Genomic DNA, 20,708 nt, shown 5'->3' on the forward strand with positions numbered 1-20,708 from the left:
TGTCTGACCTAAATTTCATAATTGCAGCCTGATTATTTAATATTTTTTGCAGATTTGAAGTGAAAATGATGCAAATCAATGGAGTTTTCACTGCAAAAGAGTGCCGAGCTGTGATGACATATCTTTTCCTAAAATGAACTCAGCCAAACAAATTTCTAATAAGTCAGTTACATTAGAGCAGTGTTTCTCAACTCGGTCCTGGAGTACCTTCTTGCCAGGTTTTCAGGATATCCACAATGAATACGCATAAACTTGATTTGCATGCACTGCCTCCTTTATATGCAATCTATTTCATGCATATTCATTGTGGATATCCTGAAAACTTGACTGGCAAGAGGATACTCCAGGACCAAGTTGAGAAACATTGCATTAGAGCACAGGTGTCAAAGTCGGTCCTCAAGGGCCACAATCCAGTCGGGTTTTCAGGATTTCCCCAATGAATATGTATTGAAAGCAGTGCATGCAAATAGATCTCAGGCATATTCATTGGGGAAATCCTGAAAACCCGACTGGATTCCGGCCCTCGAGGAGGGACTTTGACACCCCTGCATTAGAGGATAAGTGCCCTTTCTACTCAACAGTCAAGAACTGGGTTGCTGCATTTAGAATAGGACATTGGAGCACAGAAGACAAAGAATGTTTTGGAATACCAACTCAATTCCAGAAAATGTGGATGTCATTAATTCCATGATTCTGGATAATCGAAGAATATCAACTAAAAAGATAGCAGATCTGGAGATATCTCTAGAATGAGTAAGTTATATTCATGAGATTTTAGACAAGACATGAGAGAGTTTTCAGCAAAATGATTTCCCAAATGTCTTGGTGTTGACCAGAAAAGTGATTGAGTGGTTGCCTCGCAGTCTGTTTTGGACTGATTTTGGTGGGATCCCGTGGGATTTTTGAACCATCTCATAACTATGGATTAAACCTGGCTATATATGTATGATCCAGAGACAAAAGAACAATCCAAAGGATAGAGATACATTGGTTCCCCATGTCTCAAAAAGTTCAGAACACAGAAAGTCATCAAACTAGGTGTTGGCATCTGTCTTCTGGGAAAAAGATAGATTTGTGCTTGTAGATTACCTGGAAAAGGATACAACCATCATGGCAAAGTACTACATTGCACATCTTGACAAAATGAAGCAGCAGTTAAACTCCAGACATCGAGGCAAGCTTTCAAAAGGAATCTTGCTTCTTCAGTACAATGCTGCTTATTATAAGGCAGCCATTATGCAGCAGAAATTGGCAGAACTTCACTTTCAAGTTCTGAAACACCCAATCTACTCACCAAATTTGGCGCTTTTTTGCCTTTTTCTTAACCTCCAAGTACCTCAAGGGAAGAAATTTTTCAAGCATTGAGGATAAATGCAATCCAAAAAAACAAGGCAAACAACCTCGCAACAAATTTGCTACAAAGAGAAAGTGGGGAAGGAACACTATATACATCTACCTGAGATAAAGTAGAGTTTATTGAGTACAATCGGCTATTAAATTACAAAACATATACAATGACCAATCTATCTTGCAGATCCTTGTAGACCCAACATGGTTCGTATTTCGACTTCGAAAAGGAAGCCTGCTTCAGGGGTTCAGATGACAATCAGATAGATGGCGCTCAAACACTTGAGCGCCATCTAAAGTTAAAAAGTGCTATATGTCAAAGTATAAAAACTCTGGTAACGTATCGCTCAAGAGCTCTGTAGCTACGCATATATGGACAGCGTGAAATATTTATATTTTGACATATAATACTTTTTAACTTCAGATTTTCAAGTGTTTGAATGCTATCTATCTGATTGCCATCTGTACCATTGAAGTAGGCTTCCTTTTCAAAGCTGAAACATGGACTGTGTCGGGTCTACAAGATAGATTGGTCATGGTATAGGTTTTGTAATTTAATAGCTGATTGTACTAAATAAACTCTACTTTATCTCATGTTGATGTGTATGGTTCCTTCTTCAAGCATTGAGGATAACACATTAGCTGCGGACAAGTGGTTTCCAGTACAACCAAAATAATTTTTCTTGGATGGGTTAAAGTTAGAACAACAGTCATAAGTGAAGCTCGTGGTGAATATGTAGTGTAAATAATTTTTAATCCCGTAGCTTGTTATTTTCTTTACAGAGCCAAGGACTTATCAGCAACCCTTTGTATATTTTATGTAAGTTTTGATTTCCTTTTGCTCCTTTGTTTTCTGCATGCCATTAGTCTGAAATTCACTTTCTTTTATTTCTGAGTGTTTGATTCCTTCCCTGTTTTACAAATATAACTGGCTAAAATCATCCGTTTTAAAGCAATGTCATTAATGAATTATAAGTCATAAATTAGAATGACATATACAGCTGCAAGAAAATACAAGTGTCTGTATCTAGTGATCAGACCAGAGACAACATGGATTCACTAGAGGTAGGTCTTGTCAGACAAATCTGATCAATTTCTTTGACTAGATGACCAGAGAATTGGATAGAGGGAGTTCGCTAGATGTTGTGTATTTAGATTTTAGCAAAGTTTTTGACAGTGTTCCACACAGACATCTAATAAGTAAACTGAGTGCCGTTGGGATGGGTCCCAAAGTGACGGGCTGGGTCAAGAACTGGTTGAGTTGAAGGCGACAGAAGGTAGTGATCAATGGAGATCATAGAAACATAGAAACATACATAGAAACATAGAAACATAGAAGATGACGGCAGAAAAGGGCCACAGCCCATCAAGTCTGCCCACTCCAACAACCCTACCCCCTTGAATTTACCCCCCTAGAGATCCCACATGTGTATCCCATTTCCTTTTAAAATCCTTCACGCTGCTGGCCTGAATCACCTGAGGTGGAAGTCCACCCCAACGATTGACCACCCCCCGGTGAAGAAGAACCCCCCGGCGCCGCCATGAAACACCCCACCCCCGACCCCCAGCGGATGGCCTCTGGGAGATCACTCTGAGGAAAGAGATGTTATCCCAGGACAAGCAGGCAGCATATTCTTAACGTATGGGTGACATCACCGACGGAGCCCCGGTACGGACCTTTTTAACTAGAAAGTTCTAGTTGGCCACACCGCGCATGCGCGAGTGCCTTCCCGCCCGACGGAGGAGTGCGTGGTCCCCAGTTTCTTCGTTTCTGCGGAGCGAAGAAGTCGCATGTTTTTCAACGGCCGTTGAAATCATTAGTTTGCCTTCCCGCTCGCGTATTTTTTCCGAATTTCTTCCTTTTTTCCCTTTGGATTACTTTATTTTTCCTTAAAAAAAAAAAAAAAAAAAAAAACTCGTCGAGTTTTCTTTATTTTTTCAAGCCGGCCCCAGCGGGGCCTGTTGTCACCATACAGGCTTTGATTTTGCGGAGGCCGTGTTTATCCCAGGACAAGCAGGTATGATATTCTCACATGTGAGTGACGTCATCTACGGAGCCCCAGCACAGACAGCTTTTCAAGCAAACTTGATTGAAGTTTCAAGTTTGCTACACTGCACTACGCATGTGCATTCCTTCTTGCCCACTAGAGGGCGCATCCCCACCTCGTGGTCCTCAGTTCAGTCTTTTCCGCGGAGCCAGAAGCCCTGTGGAAATTGTGCTCTTCGTGTTTAGCCTTCTGACACCGCGGCTGAGGGGTTTTTTCTCGGTCGCTGTGCTTATTTTGTTTTTTTCTTTTATTGTGTATCGAGTTTCGTCAAAAAAAAAACAAACAAAAAACTTTTATTTTCTTCCGTCGGCTCCGGGGGCTCCCGGTAGATGCGGCCGCGGGACCTTGTTTGTTCCCGGCCGGGTGTCCCGTCCCTTGACGGGTTTTAAAAAGTGCACCCGGTGCGATCGCCTCCTTTCAATTACCGATCCTCACCGGTGGTGCTTGCTTTGTCTGGGCCCTGAGCACCCGACGGATTCTTGTACTCGGTGCTCTACTTTTCAAAACAGGGCCCTCCGCCGCCGTCGCGCTCGGATGGCGGAGCTCTTTGCGGTGGACACCGGGACGGGGAAGGCCTCGACGTCGGCCTCGGCTTCGGCCCCGGCCTTGACCTCGGCCTCGTCTCCCTCGACCTCGCCCTGACAGCCCGCTTCGTCTAAGCCGGTCTTTTCGACCCCAAAGTCAACCGGGTTTTAAGAAGTGCCAGCGGTGTGCACGCCCGATCTCTCTCACAGACCTGCACAATTGGTGCCTCCAGTGCCTGATTCCAGAGCATCGGGCTGACACCTGCACCCGCTGTGCTACGCTTAAAAAGCGCACTTTGAAAAATAGGCAGATCCAGCAAAATATTTTGTTTGGTACCGGATCTGCCATGGAACCTGCCGCGACGTCGACGGCACCCCAAAAGTCGGCACCGACGACGTCGACACCACCGGACCCTTCCTAGGGGTCGTTGGGCCCAGGTAAGCCGGCTAAGAAGCCTTCCACTTCCCTCAAGCACCCTCCTGCCACAGTTGCGACACCGGCCATTCCGGCGCCGCACCGGCCCCACAAACGCTCCGCTCCGATCTCGGTGAGTGCCTCATCATCGGCCTCCTTATCGCCGGAGCGTAGAGCGGCACCTATGGTACCGAAGAAGAAAAAAGCGGTACCGGTGCCTCCCCTGGATGACCGCATCGCAGCCATACTCCAAACACAGTTACAGGAGCAGCTGCAACAACAACTCCAACAACTGTTGCCGGCGTTGCTGGCACCGCACCTTCCGGTACAGGACCGGTCCGAGCCTCGCACTGTCCCATCGGTGTCGACCCCCTCGGTACCGACTAATACCTCCATGCCGGTGCTCTTGGCCGAAACACCTACGGTGCATACCCGTGCTACTGCCGACCCTGTCCGGTCCCAGGAATGACATCGGTCTTCCTCACCCGGTACCGCCTCGGTGCGCTCAGGCAAATCTCTCTCAAAGACCCGCCATGCCGAGCCCTCTACGCCGATGTCCAAACGTACGCACCCCGACGTTAGGGACCCAGACTTGTGGGAAGACTCCCCTCACGGTACCGAAGAGGACGCTTCGTCAACCGACGAAGAACCCTCCATGACCGACACCGCCTCCAAACCAGAGCAATCCTCTTTCTCTAAATTCCTTAGGGAAATGTCAGCAGCTCTTTCCATCCCCTTAGAGTCCGACTCTAAGAAGTCTCAGGCTTTCCTCGATGCCCTAGACTTTGAGCAACCTCCCAAGGAATTTCTAAAGTTGCCCGTCCACGACATCTTACGGGAAACTTTCTATAAGAACTGGGAGACTCCCCTCACTGTTCCCGGAGCCCCTCGTAAATTGGATAGCTTGTACCGGGTTATCCCAATCCCAGGGTTTGACAAACCTCAATTGCCCCACGAGTCCCTCCTGGTGGAATCTACTTTGAAAAAATCTCAGGGTTCCAGTGTATATGCCTCCACCCCTCCTGGCAGAGAGGGAAAAACCGTGGATAAATTTGGTAAGTGACTTTTCCAAAATTCCATGCTAGCCAATAGAGCCAACAACTACACCTTTCACTTCTCCTTCTACATGAAGCATCTGGTGCAACAGCTCTTCTCCTTACAGAAATATCTTCCTGAGCGTAAGGTCCCTCTGTTCCAGCAACAAATTTCCAGCCTCCTCCAACTCAGGAAATTTATGGTTCGCTCCATCTACGACTCATTTGAGCTGACCTCTCGCGCCTCTGCCATGGCGGTGGTCATGCGCCGTTTGGCATGGCTGAGTCTCTGACCTAGACATTAACCACCAGGACCGCCTGGCTAACACACCTTGTCTGGGCGATGAACTCTTCGGAGAGTCCCTGGACTCAACAACCCAGAAACTCTCAGCACATGAGACCAGGTGGGACACTCTGATCAAACCTAAAAAGAAGACTCCACCTGCTCGTTCCTACAGACAACAGTCTTCTTACCAGCGTAGGTTCTCGGCCAGACCTCTCAATCCGCCTCAACAACAGTCTCGCCGTCCTCGCCACCAACATCAGACTCAGGCTCGCCCACAGACTCAACCTGCCAAACCTCCTACTTCATCTAAGCCGTCTCAACCCTTTTGACTCTTTTCTCCAGAGCATAGCCATTCTCCCACCATCGCTGCCTCTCCCTCAACCTATCGGAGGACGTCTTCAGCTTTTCCTCAGCCGTTGGGAGGTCATCACTTCGGACCAGTGGGTCCTCAACATCATTCGCCACGGCTACTCTCTCAACTTCCAGACTTCCACCAGACCATCCTCCCGTAGAGTCTGCTTCTCACTCCTCCCAAACCCTCCTCCTCCTGAGGGAGGTCCAATCCCTCCTTCTCCTCAATGCCATCGAAGAGGTACCTCCGGACCAAAGGGGTCAGGGATTCTACTCCCGCTACTTCCTGGTCCCCAAAAAAACAGGAGACCTTCGTCCCATCCTCGATCTCAGGGACCTCAACAAGTGTCTAGTCAAAGAGAAGTTCAGAATGCTCTCCCTAGCCACGCTTTACCCTCTTCTCTCCCACCACGACTGGCTATGCTCCCTAGACCTCAAGGAGGCCTACACTCACATTCCAATCCATCCGACTTCACGTCGCTACCTACGGTTCCAGATACAGCACCATCACTATCAGTACAAAGTGCTACCCTTTGGCCTCGCATCATCGCCCAGAGTGTTCACCAAGTGCCTTATTGTGGTGGCGGCCTTCCTCAGGTCTCACGACCTTCAGGTGTTCCCCTACTTGGACGATTGGCTGGTGAAAGCACCTACGTCTCCGCTTGTACTTCAAGCCACTCATCACACCATCTCGTTCCTCCATCTCTTGGGTTTCGAGATCAACTACCCCAAGTCGCATCTGCTTCCCACACAGCGACTTCAGTTCATTGGAGCAGTTCTCGACACCACTCTAATGAGGGCATTTCTCCCCTCCAACCGCCATCGAACTCTGCTCCACCTCTGCCGTCAGGTGCTCCTTCATCACTCCATTCCAGCTCGGCAGATGATGATCCTCCTGGGCCACATGGCCTCGATGGTCCATGTACTTCCTCTGGCGCGACTCCACCTCAGGACACCTCAGTGGACTCTAGCCAACCAATGGTCACAGACCACCGATCCTCTTTCTCATCCCATCTCTGTGACATCGTCTCTTCGGCAATCTCTTCAATGGTGGTTGAACTCCTCCAATCTTTCCAGGGGTCTACTCTTTCATCTACCCTCTCACTCCATGATCATAACCACAGATGCCTCCCCCTATGCATGGGGCGCTCACCTGGGAGATCTTCGCACCCAGGGACTCTGGACCACTCAGGAGCGTCAACATCACATCAACTTCCTCGAACTCAGGGCCATGTTCTATGCTCTCAAGGCCTTCCAGCACCTTCTCTACCCTCAGGTGCTTCTCCTGTGCACAGACAACCAAGTCGCCATGTACTACATAAACAAGCAAGGCGGCACCGGATCTCCCCTCCTCTGTCAGGAGGCCATCCGCATCTGGACCTGGGCCACGGCCCACAGTCTCTTCCTCAAGGCTGTCTATATCCAGGGCGAACAGAACTCCCTGGACGACAATCTCAGCCGCATCCTTCAACCTCACGAGTGGACCCTGGTTCCTCCCACACTCCACTCCATCTTTGCTCTCTGGGGCACTCCTCAGGTGGACCTCTTTGCAGCTCCTGACAACCATCAGCTGCCCCAGTTCTGTTCCAGACTCTTCTCTCCTCATCGTCTGGCCCCGGATGCATTCCTGCTCGACTGGACGGATCGGTTCCTCTATGCCTTTCCTCCCCTACCTCTGATGTTGCGGATGCTCTTCAAACTCCGCAGGGACAGAGCCACCATTATCCTCATCGCCCCTCGGTGGCCTTGCCAACACTGGTTCTCCCTCCTGCTTCAGCTCAACTCCAGGGAGCCCATTCCTCTTCCTGTGTTTCCTACTCTACTTACAGCAGCATCAGTCTCTACTACATCCCAATCTGTCCTCGCTCCACCTGACAGCTTGGTTTCTCTCGGGCTGACCTCTCCAGAGAATCTGTCTCAGCCTGTCCGTCGTATTTTGGATGCTTCCAGGAAACCGGCCACCCTCCAATGTTACCATCAGAAGTGGACCCGGTTCTCCTCTTGGTGTCTCCTTCATCATCACAATCCCACCTCACTGGCGGTGGAAACTGTACTGGACTATTTGCTCTCTCTCTCCGACGCTGGCCTCAAGTCGACCTCAATCAGAGTCCACCTCAGTGCCATCACTGCGTTTCATGAGCCTATCCTCGGAAAACCTCTTACGGCTCATCCCCTGGTTTCCCGGTTCATGAGAGGCCTCTTCAATGTCAAACCACCTCTGAAGCCTCCTCCAGTCGTCTGGGACCTGAAAGTGGTTCTATCAGCCCTCATGAAACCTCCATTTGAGCCTCTTGCCACAACTTCACTCAAATTTCTTACGTGGAAGGTGCTTTTCCTCATTGCCATCACCTCTGCCAGGAGGGTTAGTGAGCTGCATGCACTGGTTGCCGACCCACCTTTCACTGTTTTTCACCATGACAAGGTGGTTCTGCGTACCCATCCTAAATTTCTGCCTAAGGTGGTCTCAGACTTCCACCTCAACCAGTCCATTGTATTGCCTGTTTTCTTCCCTAAGCCCCATTCCCATCCTGGGGAACAGGCGTTACACTCGCTGGATTGTAAGCGTGCCCTTGCATACTACCTTGATCGTACCAGGGCTCACCGCTCGTCTCCTCAGCTCTTTCTGACCTTCGATCCTAACCGTCTAGGTCGTCCTGTCTCTAAACGGACGCTTTCCAACTGGCTTGCTGCCTGCATTGCGTTCTGTTATGCTCGGGCCGGTCTCTCACTGGAAGGTGCTGTCACGGCCCACAGGGTCAGAGCTATGGCTGCTTCTGTGGCTTTCCTCCGCTCCACACCTATCGAGGAAATCTGCAAGGCTGCCACTTGGTCCTCAGTTCACACGTTCACTACTCACTACTGTCTGGATGCCTTCTCCAGACGGGATGGACTCTTCGGCCAATTTGTGTTACAAAATTTATTTTCCTAATGGCCAACCATCCCTCCTCCCTCTCTGTTAGCTTGGAGGTCACCCATACGTTAAGAATATGCTGCCTGCTTGTCCTGGGATAAAGCACAGTTACTTACCGTAACAGGTGTTATCCAGGGACAGCAGGCAGATATTCTTACGTCCCACCCTCCTCCCCGGGTTGGCTTCTTAGCTGGCTTATCTTAACTGGGGACCACGCACTCCTCCGTCGGGCGGGAAGGCACTCGCGCATGCGCGATGCGGCCAACTAGAACTTTCTAGTTAAAAAGGTCCGTACCGGGGCTCCGTCGGTGACGTCACCCATACGTTAAGAATATCTGCCTGCTGTCCCTGGATAACACCTGTTACGGTAAGTAACTGTGCTTTACCAGTGATGTGCCTCAAGGTTCTGTTCTTGGGCCTGTTCTTTTTAACATATTTATAAGAACATAAAAATAGCCTTACTGGGTCAGGCCAATGGTCCTGCAAGCTCAATAGCCCATTCTCACGGTGGCTAATCCAGGTCACTAATATCTGGCCAAAACCCAAGGAGTAGCAATATTCCATGCTACCGATCCAGGACAAGCAGTAGCTTCCTCCATGTTTTTCTCAATAACAGACTGACTTTTCCTCCAGGAAATTGTACAAACCTTTCTTAAAACCAGCTATGCTATCTCCGCTTACCACAACCTCCTGCTTAACTATACTCTTGAGTGAAAAAAATTTCCTTCTATTGGTTTTAAAAGTATATCTGAAACTTTGAGTGTCCCGTAGTCTTTGTAATTTTAGACGGAGTGAAAAATCGATCCAGTTGTACCCACTCAGGATTTTGTAGACTTCAATCATATATCTCCTCAGCCATCTCTTTTCCAAGGTGAAGAGCCCTAACCTTTTTAGTCTTTCCTCATACGAGAGGAGTTCCATCCCCTTTATCATCTTGGTCACTCTTCTTTGAAACCTTTCTATCGCCACTATATTTTGAGATAAGAAGACCAGAATTGAACACAATACTCCAGGTGTGATCGCACCATGGAGTGATACAGGGGCATTATAACATTCTTAGTTTTGGTGATTTTGGTTTTCAAACCACCTTTTCCCAGTCTCAAGCTGCACTTCCTTTTGTCTGTGTTCTTAACTGTATCCAGGGCCATCTTATCCATTTGCTGTTCTTCTCTCCTTCACTTTCTGCCATACATCCATCTTTGAATGAATATGAAAGAATCTGACTTCACTGAAAGTACTGTCTCCAGAGAGTGATCCAATTTTATATGGTGCACTCAGAGATATGAAACTCCAGAAGGGGGGAATACCCCCTCGCGGTAAGAGTTTACTGTCCAGTCATCGTGAACTTCATATATATAATCACTCTCTGAGACTTGAAGTAAATTTTGTATATATTTTTAACTTTTTTAATTGTTATCAACTTTTCTTTTTCTTGAACAAGTTAAATATCTTAAATTGCATATAGACAAAATCACTGGAATAGTGAATAAACACTTGACTTATTTTTTGAAAAATGTTCTGGGGGGTCCCAACTTGGCCCCATTTCGAGATCTGCTTCAGGAGACCCAGTTGGAAGCTTACAAAATTCTCAATTTGAAGTAAGGCTTTAGCACGTTTGTAGATCTCCGTGATTTATGGTCATATCGCTGCTGAATGATTGCACAAAAATTCCAACCGATCATCTTTAGCATTAACTTTTAACATTAAACTTTCTTCCATTTTTCTGCTTTCTTCTCAAAATGTACTTTTCCATGTCTTCCCTTTCCATCTATCCATGTGTACCATCTCCTCCCTCTTTCTTCTCCCCTATTCCCAGCTATCCTTAAGAAGCATTTCTTCTTATCTCTTCCCTGCTGCACCCATGTGCACCATCTCCTCCCTCTGTCTCCCCTTCATCCCTGTGCACCATCTCATCCCTCTCCCATGGTCAGACAACTCTGTCTACCCACTTCCCCCTCATATGGTCTGGCATCTTTCTCCTCTCCTATGGTCTGGCATCTCTTTCTCCTTCTCTCCCTCTTTCCGAGGTTTGACATCTCTCTCCTTGCCTTTCTGCAGTCTGGCATCTCTCTCTCCTTCCAGTGGTCTGATATCTCTCTCTTCCCCATGCATCTCTCTACCTTACTCATCTCCCACCACCATGTCCAATAATTCTCCTTTTTCTTCATCTCCTCATGTGCACCATCTCTCTTTCTCTCAGACACCCAATTCTCCCTTTCTATTCCCTCCCTCACCTCAGCATCTCTTTCTCTCTCTCCCTCCTTCCATTCTATGGCATTCTCCTTCCAAGTTCATGCCCCCTCCCTCCCTTCTATCATTTGTCTGAAGTTTGTGCTCCCTCTTTCTTGAGTCCCAACATTCCCCTCTCCCTCTCTTCTGTGTCTCAACTAGGTGCCTCAACTAGATGGGTGTCTTACGTTTTCATTGCCGGCTCCCTCTTCCTCATTTCCGCAGTGTGCACGAAGCTGTGGGCGACGGCTCCTACGCGCGTCCTGCGTCTGAACCTGAAGCCTTCTCTCTGACATTGCAACATCAGAAGGAATGCTTCCGGATGAGGCATGGGACATGCGAGGAGCCGCTGCCCACGGCTTTGTGCACACTACAGAAATAAGGAAGAAGGAGCCAGCCAGAAGATAAAACCCCCGGGGATGGCAATGAAAACGCTGCATCGCACCGCTGGCTGCATATAACGGCCAGGTGGGCCGGACTCAGCCTGTGGGTCTTGACACCTGTGCCCTAGCTGACAAGGCGCCTGCAGACACAGCTGGCGATTTCTTTTACTAGCTCTTGTCCCAGGATCAAAGAGCTGACCAGGCCCACCTGAGAGAGCCCTTCTGCAATTAAGTTCATTGACACCTTTACCCTTCAGGACCTTTCTTCCCATTACAGCCTGGTATGTGGGAACGAATTCCAGAACTTTACTGTTTGTTTAGTGAAAAAATATTTTCTCCTATTTGTATTAAAGATATTTCCAGGTAATATCATTGAGTTCCCCCTTAGTCTTTCTAATTTTTGAAAGATTAAAAAATTGATTCATTTTTACCAATTCTACTCCACTCAGGATTTTGTAGACCTCAATCATACCTCTCCTCAGATGTCTCTCTTCCAGGCTGAAGAGCCCCAACCTCTTTAGCCTTTCCTCTTATGAGAGGCGTTCCATCCCCTTTATTATTTTGGTCACTCTTTAAACCTTTTTTTTTTTTTTTTTCAAATTCTTTATTCGTTTTCAATCTTACATCAAGTACACAAACAATAAAACAATACAATTAAACACATCACTTGACAATCTTTCTGATTTATCTTACAATACATAAAATTACCACCCTCCCCTCCCATTATTCCTCTATTATTTCCCCAATAAGAAAAATGTAAAATATACCTCCCCCTCCCCCCAATCATTAGACGGTGTATATTACAATAGAAAATGGTGTTTACTCATTACAATAAGAAGTTAATGGCTCCCAAATTTTATTAAATTTCTTATAGCTTCCTTGTTGTTGCTTGAACCTTTTTTAATTCCATTATATCTTTTTAGATAGTGACTAGAATTGAATGTGATACCCATGGTGAAGACACACCATGGAGTGGTACAGAGGCATTATAATAATCTTGATCTTATTTATCATCCCTTTCCTAATAATTCCTAGCATCCTGTTTGCTTTTTTTGACTGCCACTGCACATTGGACAGAGGGTTTCAGCCAGAGAATGACAGGGACAAATTTGTCCCTGTCCCTGCAGAAACTCAATTTCTCCGTCCCATCCCCGCGGGTTTTGTCGCTGTCCCATTCCTGTAAGCTCTGCCTTAACCGCACAAGCCTCAAACACTTCTGATTTTAAAGTGTCTGAAGCTTGTGCAGATGAGGACGGAGCTTGCAGGAAGGGGGCAGGAACAAGAAAAAAACTTGCGGGGACGGAGAAAAATTTGTCCCAGTGTCATTATCTAGTTTCAGTATATTGTCTATGATTACACCTAGACTTTTTGTACATTGCTTTGCATTTGTCCACATTAAATTTCATCTGTCTAGTCTTCCAATTTCCTAAGGTCATCTTGCAATTTTTCACAGTCGGAATGCGTTTTAACAACTTTGATTGCTTTTATCTCATCTGTACATTTAATCACCTGATTTCCAAATAATTTATAAATGTTAAATAGCATTGTCCCAGTACAGATCTCTGTGGCACTTTACTATTCACCCGTCTCCATTGAGAGAAACGTCCATTTAACCCCTTATCTGTTTTCTGTCCAATAACAAAATTCTAATCCACAAGAGAACATTTCTTCCTTTCCCTCTTTAATTGTCCTGGCGTGAGCAGCATCATGAACTTGTTGCCCGCGTCTGTGTCAGCCCTCCCTCTGATTCATTTCCTAGATGCGGGACCCGGAAGTGACATCAGCAAGAGAGCTGACACCGATGTGGGCAGCAAGTTTTGTGATGCTACTCGCACTGGGAAAATTAGAGGTACGGGGGAAGGGAAGGCGTGCATGTATGCAGCAGGGGGTGTCTGGAAGGAGCGAGGGTTGGAGAGTACAACAGGTGCCGGCACCTGGGGTGCTTTCTATCCCTCCCCTTAGTACGCCACTGCTCATGAGGAACTTTGTCAATAGCTTTCTTAAAAATCTAGGTACACTACGTCAACAGCTCACCTTATAACCATATTCTTATTCACACCTTCAAAGAAATGAAGCAAATTGGAGGCAACACTTTCCTTGGCTGAACTCATGCTGACTCTGACTCATTAAACCATGTTTATTTGTATGTTTATATGGCTCCTTTAATAGAGATTCTTGAGTTAGAGCTCAATTTTATATCTTTATACAGACTACATACAGATTTTGGCAGTATGCATATTCAGTATCTGCTGTGCAGAAGTGGCAGTATGGTTAAACATGACATGTTAAGCCTAGATCCCATAAAGTTAAAATATTTGAGTCAGCAGATCAGATAAGGGGCTTTGTTGGACACCGAGCTTATTGTGGAATCATATAGACAGTTGGACCTCAGGTTTTTCCTTTTTGGTTTGGTTTGCTGTTCTGGAATCATATAACAAGCAGGAAAAGAAGGTGATATCTCCCTGTATACGTTGATGAGGAATGACCTGCAGTATTGTATTCAATTTTGGAGGTTGTATCAGTAAAGATCTAAAGAGGTCAGAGGAAAATGATCAAAATGGTGTGGGGTCTGTGACCAAAGACATACGGGAAAAGACAGGAGTACTTAAATGTAAAGTGAGGAGGAGGGATAGAGCAATATGACACAGATGCATATTAATGCTGAAATGTTTTTAAAGAAAAATTAAAATTTAGAAATAGGGAAAGTGATGCTAAGCTGCAAGGAGGTAGACTTGAGGAGCCATGCAGAAAAATACTTTGTATTTTTTCCTGATTTTTTTGTTATTTCTTTTAGCTTATTTAGCTTTTTCTTTGGCAGGGGCGATTGGTTGGAGAAAGTGATTTTATTCCTATCTTGTGATTATATAAAATATGATACCAACTAACTTTTCCTTTAGGCTGGAGAGATTGGGTACCTGGATGAACAGATTATGGCGTTACACACAGAAACAGTGGAATTGCAGAGAAGCCCCTGTGCAAGGCGTCAGGGAGACGTTATGGAAAGTTTGTAAGCAAAGGGGATGTTAACTTTTTTGAGTATAATTGGGTTATTTTTTGTTCTTGCATATTTTTTTTAATCTTTCAGGATGTTAGCAATGACTTTGTTGACAAATAAAAATACTAACACTGTCCTTGTCCACCTGTGAATATATGATTACATACAGTAGTAATCGTGTGCTTAACTGAAGCCCAGATGCACAAAGCTCTATCAACCCAGTAAAAAATACCAAGTTGAGAGCGATTTACCGTATTTTTCGGTTCATAAGACGCACTTTTTCCACCCCCAAAAAAGGGATGGAGCGAAGACGACCTCCCCCCCTTTCCCGGCACCTTTTAATAACACGGCCTGTCCGCCGGCCCTTCCTTTTAAAACACCCCCGTCCCGCAGTACCTTTTTAAATGCCCTCTGAAGTCTGGTGGTTCAACTGTATATGGGCTGGCAGGAGCGCGCTGCTGCATGGGCCCACCCCGCTTTCTGAATGGCTGCAGTCAGTTCTCGCCCAGCTGTTTTGTGTGTTTGTTTGTGTGTTGTGTCTCACACAACACATGCACAACAGCACAATGTCCCTGAACCCCCCTCCAACCCCTCCCCCCCAGCCACAACACATGGACCCCTCTCACCGGGCAGGAACTGAGATGCCATTTTGAACAGGTGGGCCCTGAGGCAGTAGGGAGTGGGCATCCCTCCTGCTGGTCTTCGAAATAAGGTACAGTGGGGGGTGTTGGGGGATGGTCCTGGCCAGGTAAGGGTGATTGTGATAATTGTATTATGTAGGATATAAGGGGGGGGCCCATAACCAGTATGCATTAGACACCTCTTACCTGAGACCTGAAAATACACTAATATTTTATAAAAAGATGTAGCTGAATAATAGAAATACTTCAGCATAATATGGATAGCACGCAGAGTACATATTGTTACCACTGTTACCAGAGAGAGAGTAATATTTTGGATTTCATGTCTGGAACAGGATGCTGAAGCCATAACATAACTGTTCCCTGAAAATAAACTAAGTGTCACTCTGACATATTTGTACTGTTCCCTCGCCAACTGATTCAGGAGGCGAAACATAGCTGTTTACCAGTAGGACACAGAGATGTCCTATGATTTAATAGCAAGTGATGAGTTAAGTCATTACTTATTGCTAAGGAAAAGTAGTAATGAAGTATGATTAACCATGTGACTTGAATAGAACCAATAGAATATTGCTGAAGTATGCAATTTGTAAATGTATTGGAATTGGAAGATGTACCAACTACATATGTTTAATAATGAATTGATGATGTCATCATCCCAATAAAATGGCCAGTCACTTGTAATTCGGGGAGCCTTTCTGATGTCTTATTCATTAAAGGATGACAGAAACTCTCCAAATGGCCTTGAATATTTAACTACACTTTTGTGTTAGATTTCTTTTCCTTGATCTCCTCTGAGATAGAATTAAGAGCTGAGGGGTAGCCTGTCCACATTGTTATTTAGACCAAACAGTTTGGTGTCGTGCTCCGGATTTATCTCTTGTCTGTAGGTTATTTTCTGGAGCAGCAGGAGATATTATGAGAAGCTGAAATTTGTTTAAGGATTTATTTTCCTTGATTTCCTCTGAGATAGAAATAAGGTCTAAGAGGAATGTAGCCTGTCCACATAGTTATTTAGACCAAACAGGGGGAGGGTTCTTGAACTGGGGGAGGCCTGGCACACTAGACCCACCAGGGTTTTCTTTTGGGGGCTTGGTGGGAAGGGGAAATTGGCATTTTTAGGAGTTCAGGGGTTGCAGGGGGAGATTGGGTCCATCACTAGACCCTCCAGGGCTGTTTTTGGAGGGCTGAGGGGAATCGGCAGGAGGGAGTCCATGTGTTGTGTCCATGAGCCAATCATTGCTTAGACACTGACAGGAAAGTAAGGCTATGACAACTCAGACCTGCCATAAAAGTTTGCACACTAAAGCTAGGCATTCTTTACTGTGCATTACATGGAGTTCTCATTTCAATACTAATGAGCTCCTTGTACTGCATTAGCATAAGATTCTTGGTGGCTGCTATGAGGATTGGCAACAGTCACGGAGAACATTAGGAAGAGAGTTTGGAACATTAAGAAGAGAGTTTTCATGCCAGTAAGACTGCTTTAATGAGTTTTATGGAAACCTTTTGAGCATCAGGGCCTGACTCCCTAATTGAGTTGAAGCTGGTACTGTCTTTACATGGTACAAAGTTAAATAGCACAGTGTTCTCCCTAGAGTCTTTTAGCCCGGCTGTCATCTCGTTTACGAATGCTGCTGCTGCTGCCACCGCTGCTCAAACATTTTTAAAAAACACCCTCTCACCGGCTTGGGGATTCCCCGGGCTGATTCGGCATAGCCTGAACAACTGCCAGAAGTTGAATTTTTGACTCCCGTCTCTGCCTGACTTTTTTTCTTTTTAAAGCGCTAGCAAGTGACTTGAACCCATGCTCCAGGGTTCTAACAGTAACATTGTGCGTGCCGGCTTCCCTTATTCCCCTCCAAAACCGGAAGTTACGTCCCAAGTGTGTGTGTGTGTGTGGGGGGGGGGGGGTGAGGGAAGAGAAAGGAAGCAGGCACGGACAGTGTTACCTTTAGAGCATGGGTGTTCAACCCGCGGCCAAACAAAGGAGTTTTATGTGGCCCAGCTTCTCCTTCCCTCCCTCCCTTCTGTGCCTTCCTCCGGCGGGTAGTTTTCTGGCCGGCTCCCTTGCCGCAGTTTTCTGCGGGTGTCCTCTGCTCCTCGTGTGTGATCTGCAGCCGTGTCAGAAGCGTTCCTTCTGATGTCAGAGAGGAAATTTCAGAATAAGCCGACACCATCTGCGGACGACTGCAGCAAGGGAGCCGGCTAGAAAATAAACACTCGCTGGGAGGCACAGAAGGAAGGGAATGCTTCCAGCACAGGCACAGATCGCCAACAGCCATAAAATAAATGCTTCCAGCACAGCCACGGATCGCATGAGGAGCCAGCCACCACCGCCCGCAGCTTTCAACAGAAAAATGATTGTAGCATGGGAGCTGGCCAGAAGGTAAATACCCGTTGGAGGGAGGCACAGAAGGGAGGAAGGAAGGGAGAAGGTTGTGTTGGGACTCGAGAGGGAGGGAGCACAAACTTTGGACAAATGATGAAGGAAGGAGGGAGGGCGCATGAGCCATAGGATTGAAGAATGGAGGGAGGGAACAATAGGGGAGAATTGGGTGTCTGATAGAGGGAAAGATAATGATGCACATGGAGAGTGAAGAAAGAGGAGAACTGTTGGGCAGAGAGAGGAGGGTGGAGAGAGAGAGAGAATTATTGGACATGGTGGTAAGAGAGGAGTGAGGTAGAGATGCATGGGTGAGGAGAGGAGGGGGAGAACATGCTGGGCCAAGGAAGCCTCCTGGACTGGGTTGTTTTTTTTTTTTAAAGTACAGAGGGGAGGGTATTAAAAGAAGTGCCAGATTGGGTGGGGGGAAGGGGAGAACTTATGGGGCCAAAAACAGAAGACAGGGAGAGAGATGGTGGGTAATGGTCTAAAGGGAGAGAAGTTGGACCTGAGGTGACGTGGAGGAAGAGGGAAAAAGATACTTGAAGGGAGAACTGTTGGGAAGAGAGAGGGAGAAATGGTGGACCGGGGGAGGCAGGTAGGCATGGGGAGAGATGGGCTGGGGGCAGTTGGGAAGAGAAAGGGAGAGAAGTTGGATCTGGGGATGGAAGGGAGATAGGGAAAATTTTTAGGCCTGTGGATAGAAGGCAGAGAGATGCAGCATCTCTCTTTATTTTCCCTCCATTCATTGTTCAGCATCAAGCGGGAAGGGAAGAAGAAAAACAGAAAAGAGAGGGAGCAAAATGTTGGACCATGGGGATAGAGGAGGAGAGATGGACCCATGGGAGGTCAGAAGGGAAGAGATTGGGATAAGAAGATGCTAGGAAATGGAAAGAAAGGGATAGGGAGTTATAGCTTGACCAGTGGAGAGAGGGAAGGGGATTTTGAAAGTGGTGAGCCATGTGGATGAGGTCAAAAGGTAGATGACAACATGAGTGAGAGAGCAGTGAGTACAGTGGTAGAAATGTGGTACTCCGCAGAAATCTCGCACCTCGTAAAGGAGAAGAAAAAAGCATTTATTTCCTACAAACGAACGGAGACTAGGGAAGCTAAACTAGAACATAGGGCGAGGTCTGCAGCGGTCAAAACTGCAGTCAGGGAGACCAAACTTCGAGAGGAAGAGACTCTGGCAAAGAACATGAAGAAAGGGGACAAATCCTTCTTCAGGTATATTAATGATAGGAAAAAGAACACAGACGGGATAGTACGCCTTAGAAAACCAAATGGGAACTGCGCAGAATCAGATTCCGATAAAGCAGAACTACTGAATGAATACTTCTGCTCGGTCTTCACCTGCGAGGCATCGGGGCACGGTCCGTAGTTGCAGGCAAGGCCCAGCATGGAAGACCCATTTCAGAATTTCAAGTTCACACCTGGCGACGTCTACTACGAATTGGCAAGACTCAAGGTGAACAAAGCCATAGGACCGGACAATCTACACCCCAGGGTGCTCAGTGAGCTGCGTGATGTCCTGGCAGAAACGCTATCAGGACTCTTCAATCTCTCCCTAAGTTCGGGGAGAGTCCCCATAGACTGGAAAACAGCTAACGTCGTTCCATTGCTCAAAAAGGGTTGCAGGGCAGAGGCTGCAAACTACAGACCGGTGAGTCTCACATCAATAGTATGCAAACTCATGGAAACACTAATCAAATGTAAATTAGACGCAATCTTGGATGAGGAGAATCTACGGGATCCCAGTCAACACGGATTCACCAAGGGTAGGTCCTGCCAATCCAATCTCATCAGTTTCTTTGACTGGGTAACAAAACAGCTAGACTTGGGAGAATCCATGGACGTCGTATACCTAGACTTTCAGCAAAGCTTTCGATAGTGTCCCGCATCGCAGGCTGTTGGGCAAGATGAAATCAATGGGGCTGGGAGAAACACTAACTACATGGGTCAATGACTGGCTGAGTGGTAGACTTCAGAGGGTGGTAGTTAACGGTACCCTCTCTAAAACATCGGAGGTGACCAGTGGAGTACCGCAGGGCTCAGTCTTGGGCCCGCTTCTTTTCAACATATTCATAGGGGACCTAACTCAGGGGCTTCAAGGTAAGATAACGTTATTCGCTGACAACGCCAAACTATGCAATATAGTGAGAGACGGCAATTCACCTGATAGTATGACACAGGACCTACATTTGTTGGAGCTTTGGTCCTCGACCTGGCAGCTGGGCTTCAACGCTAAGAAATGCAAGATCATGCATCTCGGCAGCAGAAATCCGTACAGAACTTAAACCTTGAATGGTGAGACCTTAGCTAGAACTTCAACAGAACGAGACTTGGGAGTGATCATCAGTGCAGACATGAAAATTGCTGATCATGTGGAGAAGGCTTCATCTAAGGCAAGACAGTTGTTAGGTTGCATCCGCAGGAGTTTCGTCAGCCGGAAGCCTGAAGTCATAATGCCATAATACTGTGTGCAATTCTGGAGGCCACACTACCGAAAAGATGTGCTGAAAGTAGAGTCAGTGCAACGGATGGCCACCAGGATGGTCTCGGGGCTCAAGGATCTATCGTACGAGGAAAGGCTGAAAAATTTGCGGCTGTACTCACTCGAGGAACGTAGGGAGAGAGGAGACATGAGCAAGACGTTTAAGTATATTACCGGCCGTATCAAGATGGAAGAAGAGATTCTCTTTCTCAAAGGACCCTCAGCCACAAGAGGGCATCCGCTCAAACTCAGGGGCGGGAAATTTCATGGCGACACCAGGAAATATTTCTTCACCGAGAGAGTGGTTGATCCTTGGAACGAGCTTCCGGTGCAGGTGATCGAGGCAAACAGCGTGCAAGAATTTAAGAGCAAATGGGATGCCCATGTGGGATCCCTTAGAGCAGTGGTCTCAAACTCGTGGCCCGGGGGCCACATGTGGCCCCAAAGGTACTATTTTGAGGCCCTCAATATGTTTATTGTAATCACAAAAGTAAAAACAAAACAGTTTCTTGATCATGTCTCTTTAGCTATAAATGACAATATTATTATTAAGACTTAGCCAAAAGAAAAGATTTATAAACTATAAAGAGTTTTTACCTCATGCAAAACTGTCATTTCTTTAATAAGACATTAAATATTTTTTTTGCGGCCCTCCATGTACCTA

The 20,708-nt window shown here is 46.6% G+C and overlaps 1 protein-coding gene across 3 annotated transcripts in view; it reads left to right on the forward strand.

Moving 5' to 3' along the window:
- Window positions 1-20,708, forward strand: part of CHUK (component of inhibitor of nuclear factor kappa B kinase complex) — a 197,292-nt gene that overhangs the window by 135,743 nt on the left and 40,841 nt on the right. For all 3 annotated transcript variants that reach the window (XM_033940253.1, XM_033940256.1, XM_033940254.1), the window contains one exon: window positions 14,426-14,535. In XM_033940253.1, the coding sequence (XP_033796144.1) occupies window positions 14,426-14,535 (110 nt within the window). The remainder of the gene's footprint in view (window positions 1-14,425; window positions 14,536-20,708) is intronic.

The sequence above is a fragment of the Geotrypetes seraphini genome, chromosome 4 (genome assembly GCF_902459505.1).
Source record: "Geotrypetes seraphini chromosome 4, aGeoSer1.1, whole genome shotgun sequence".
Taxonomy (NCBI): Eukaryota; Metazoa; Chordata; class Amphibia; order Gymnophiona; family Dermophiidae; genus Geotrypetes; species Geotrypetes seraphini.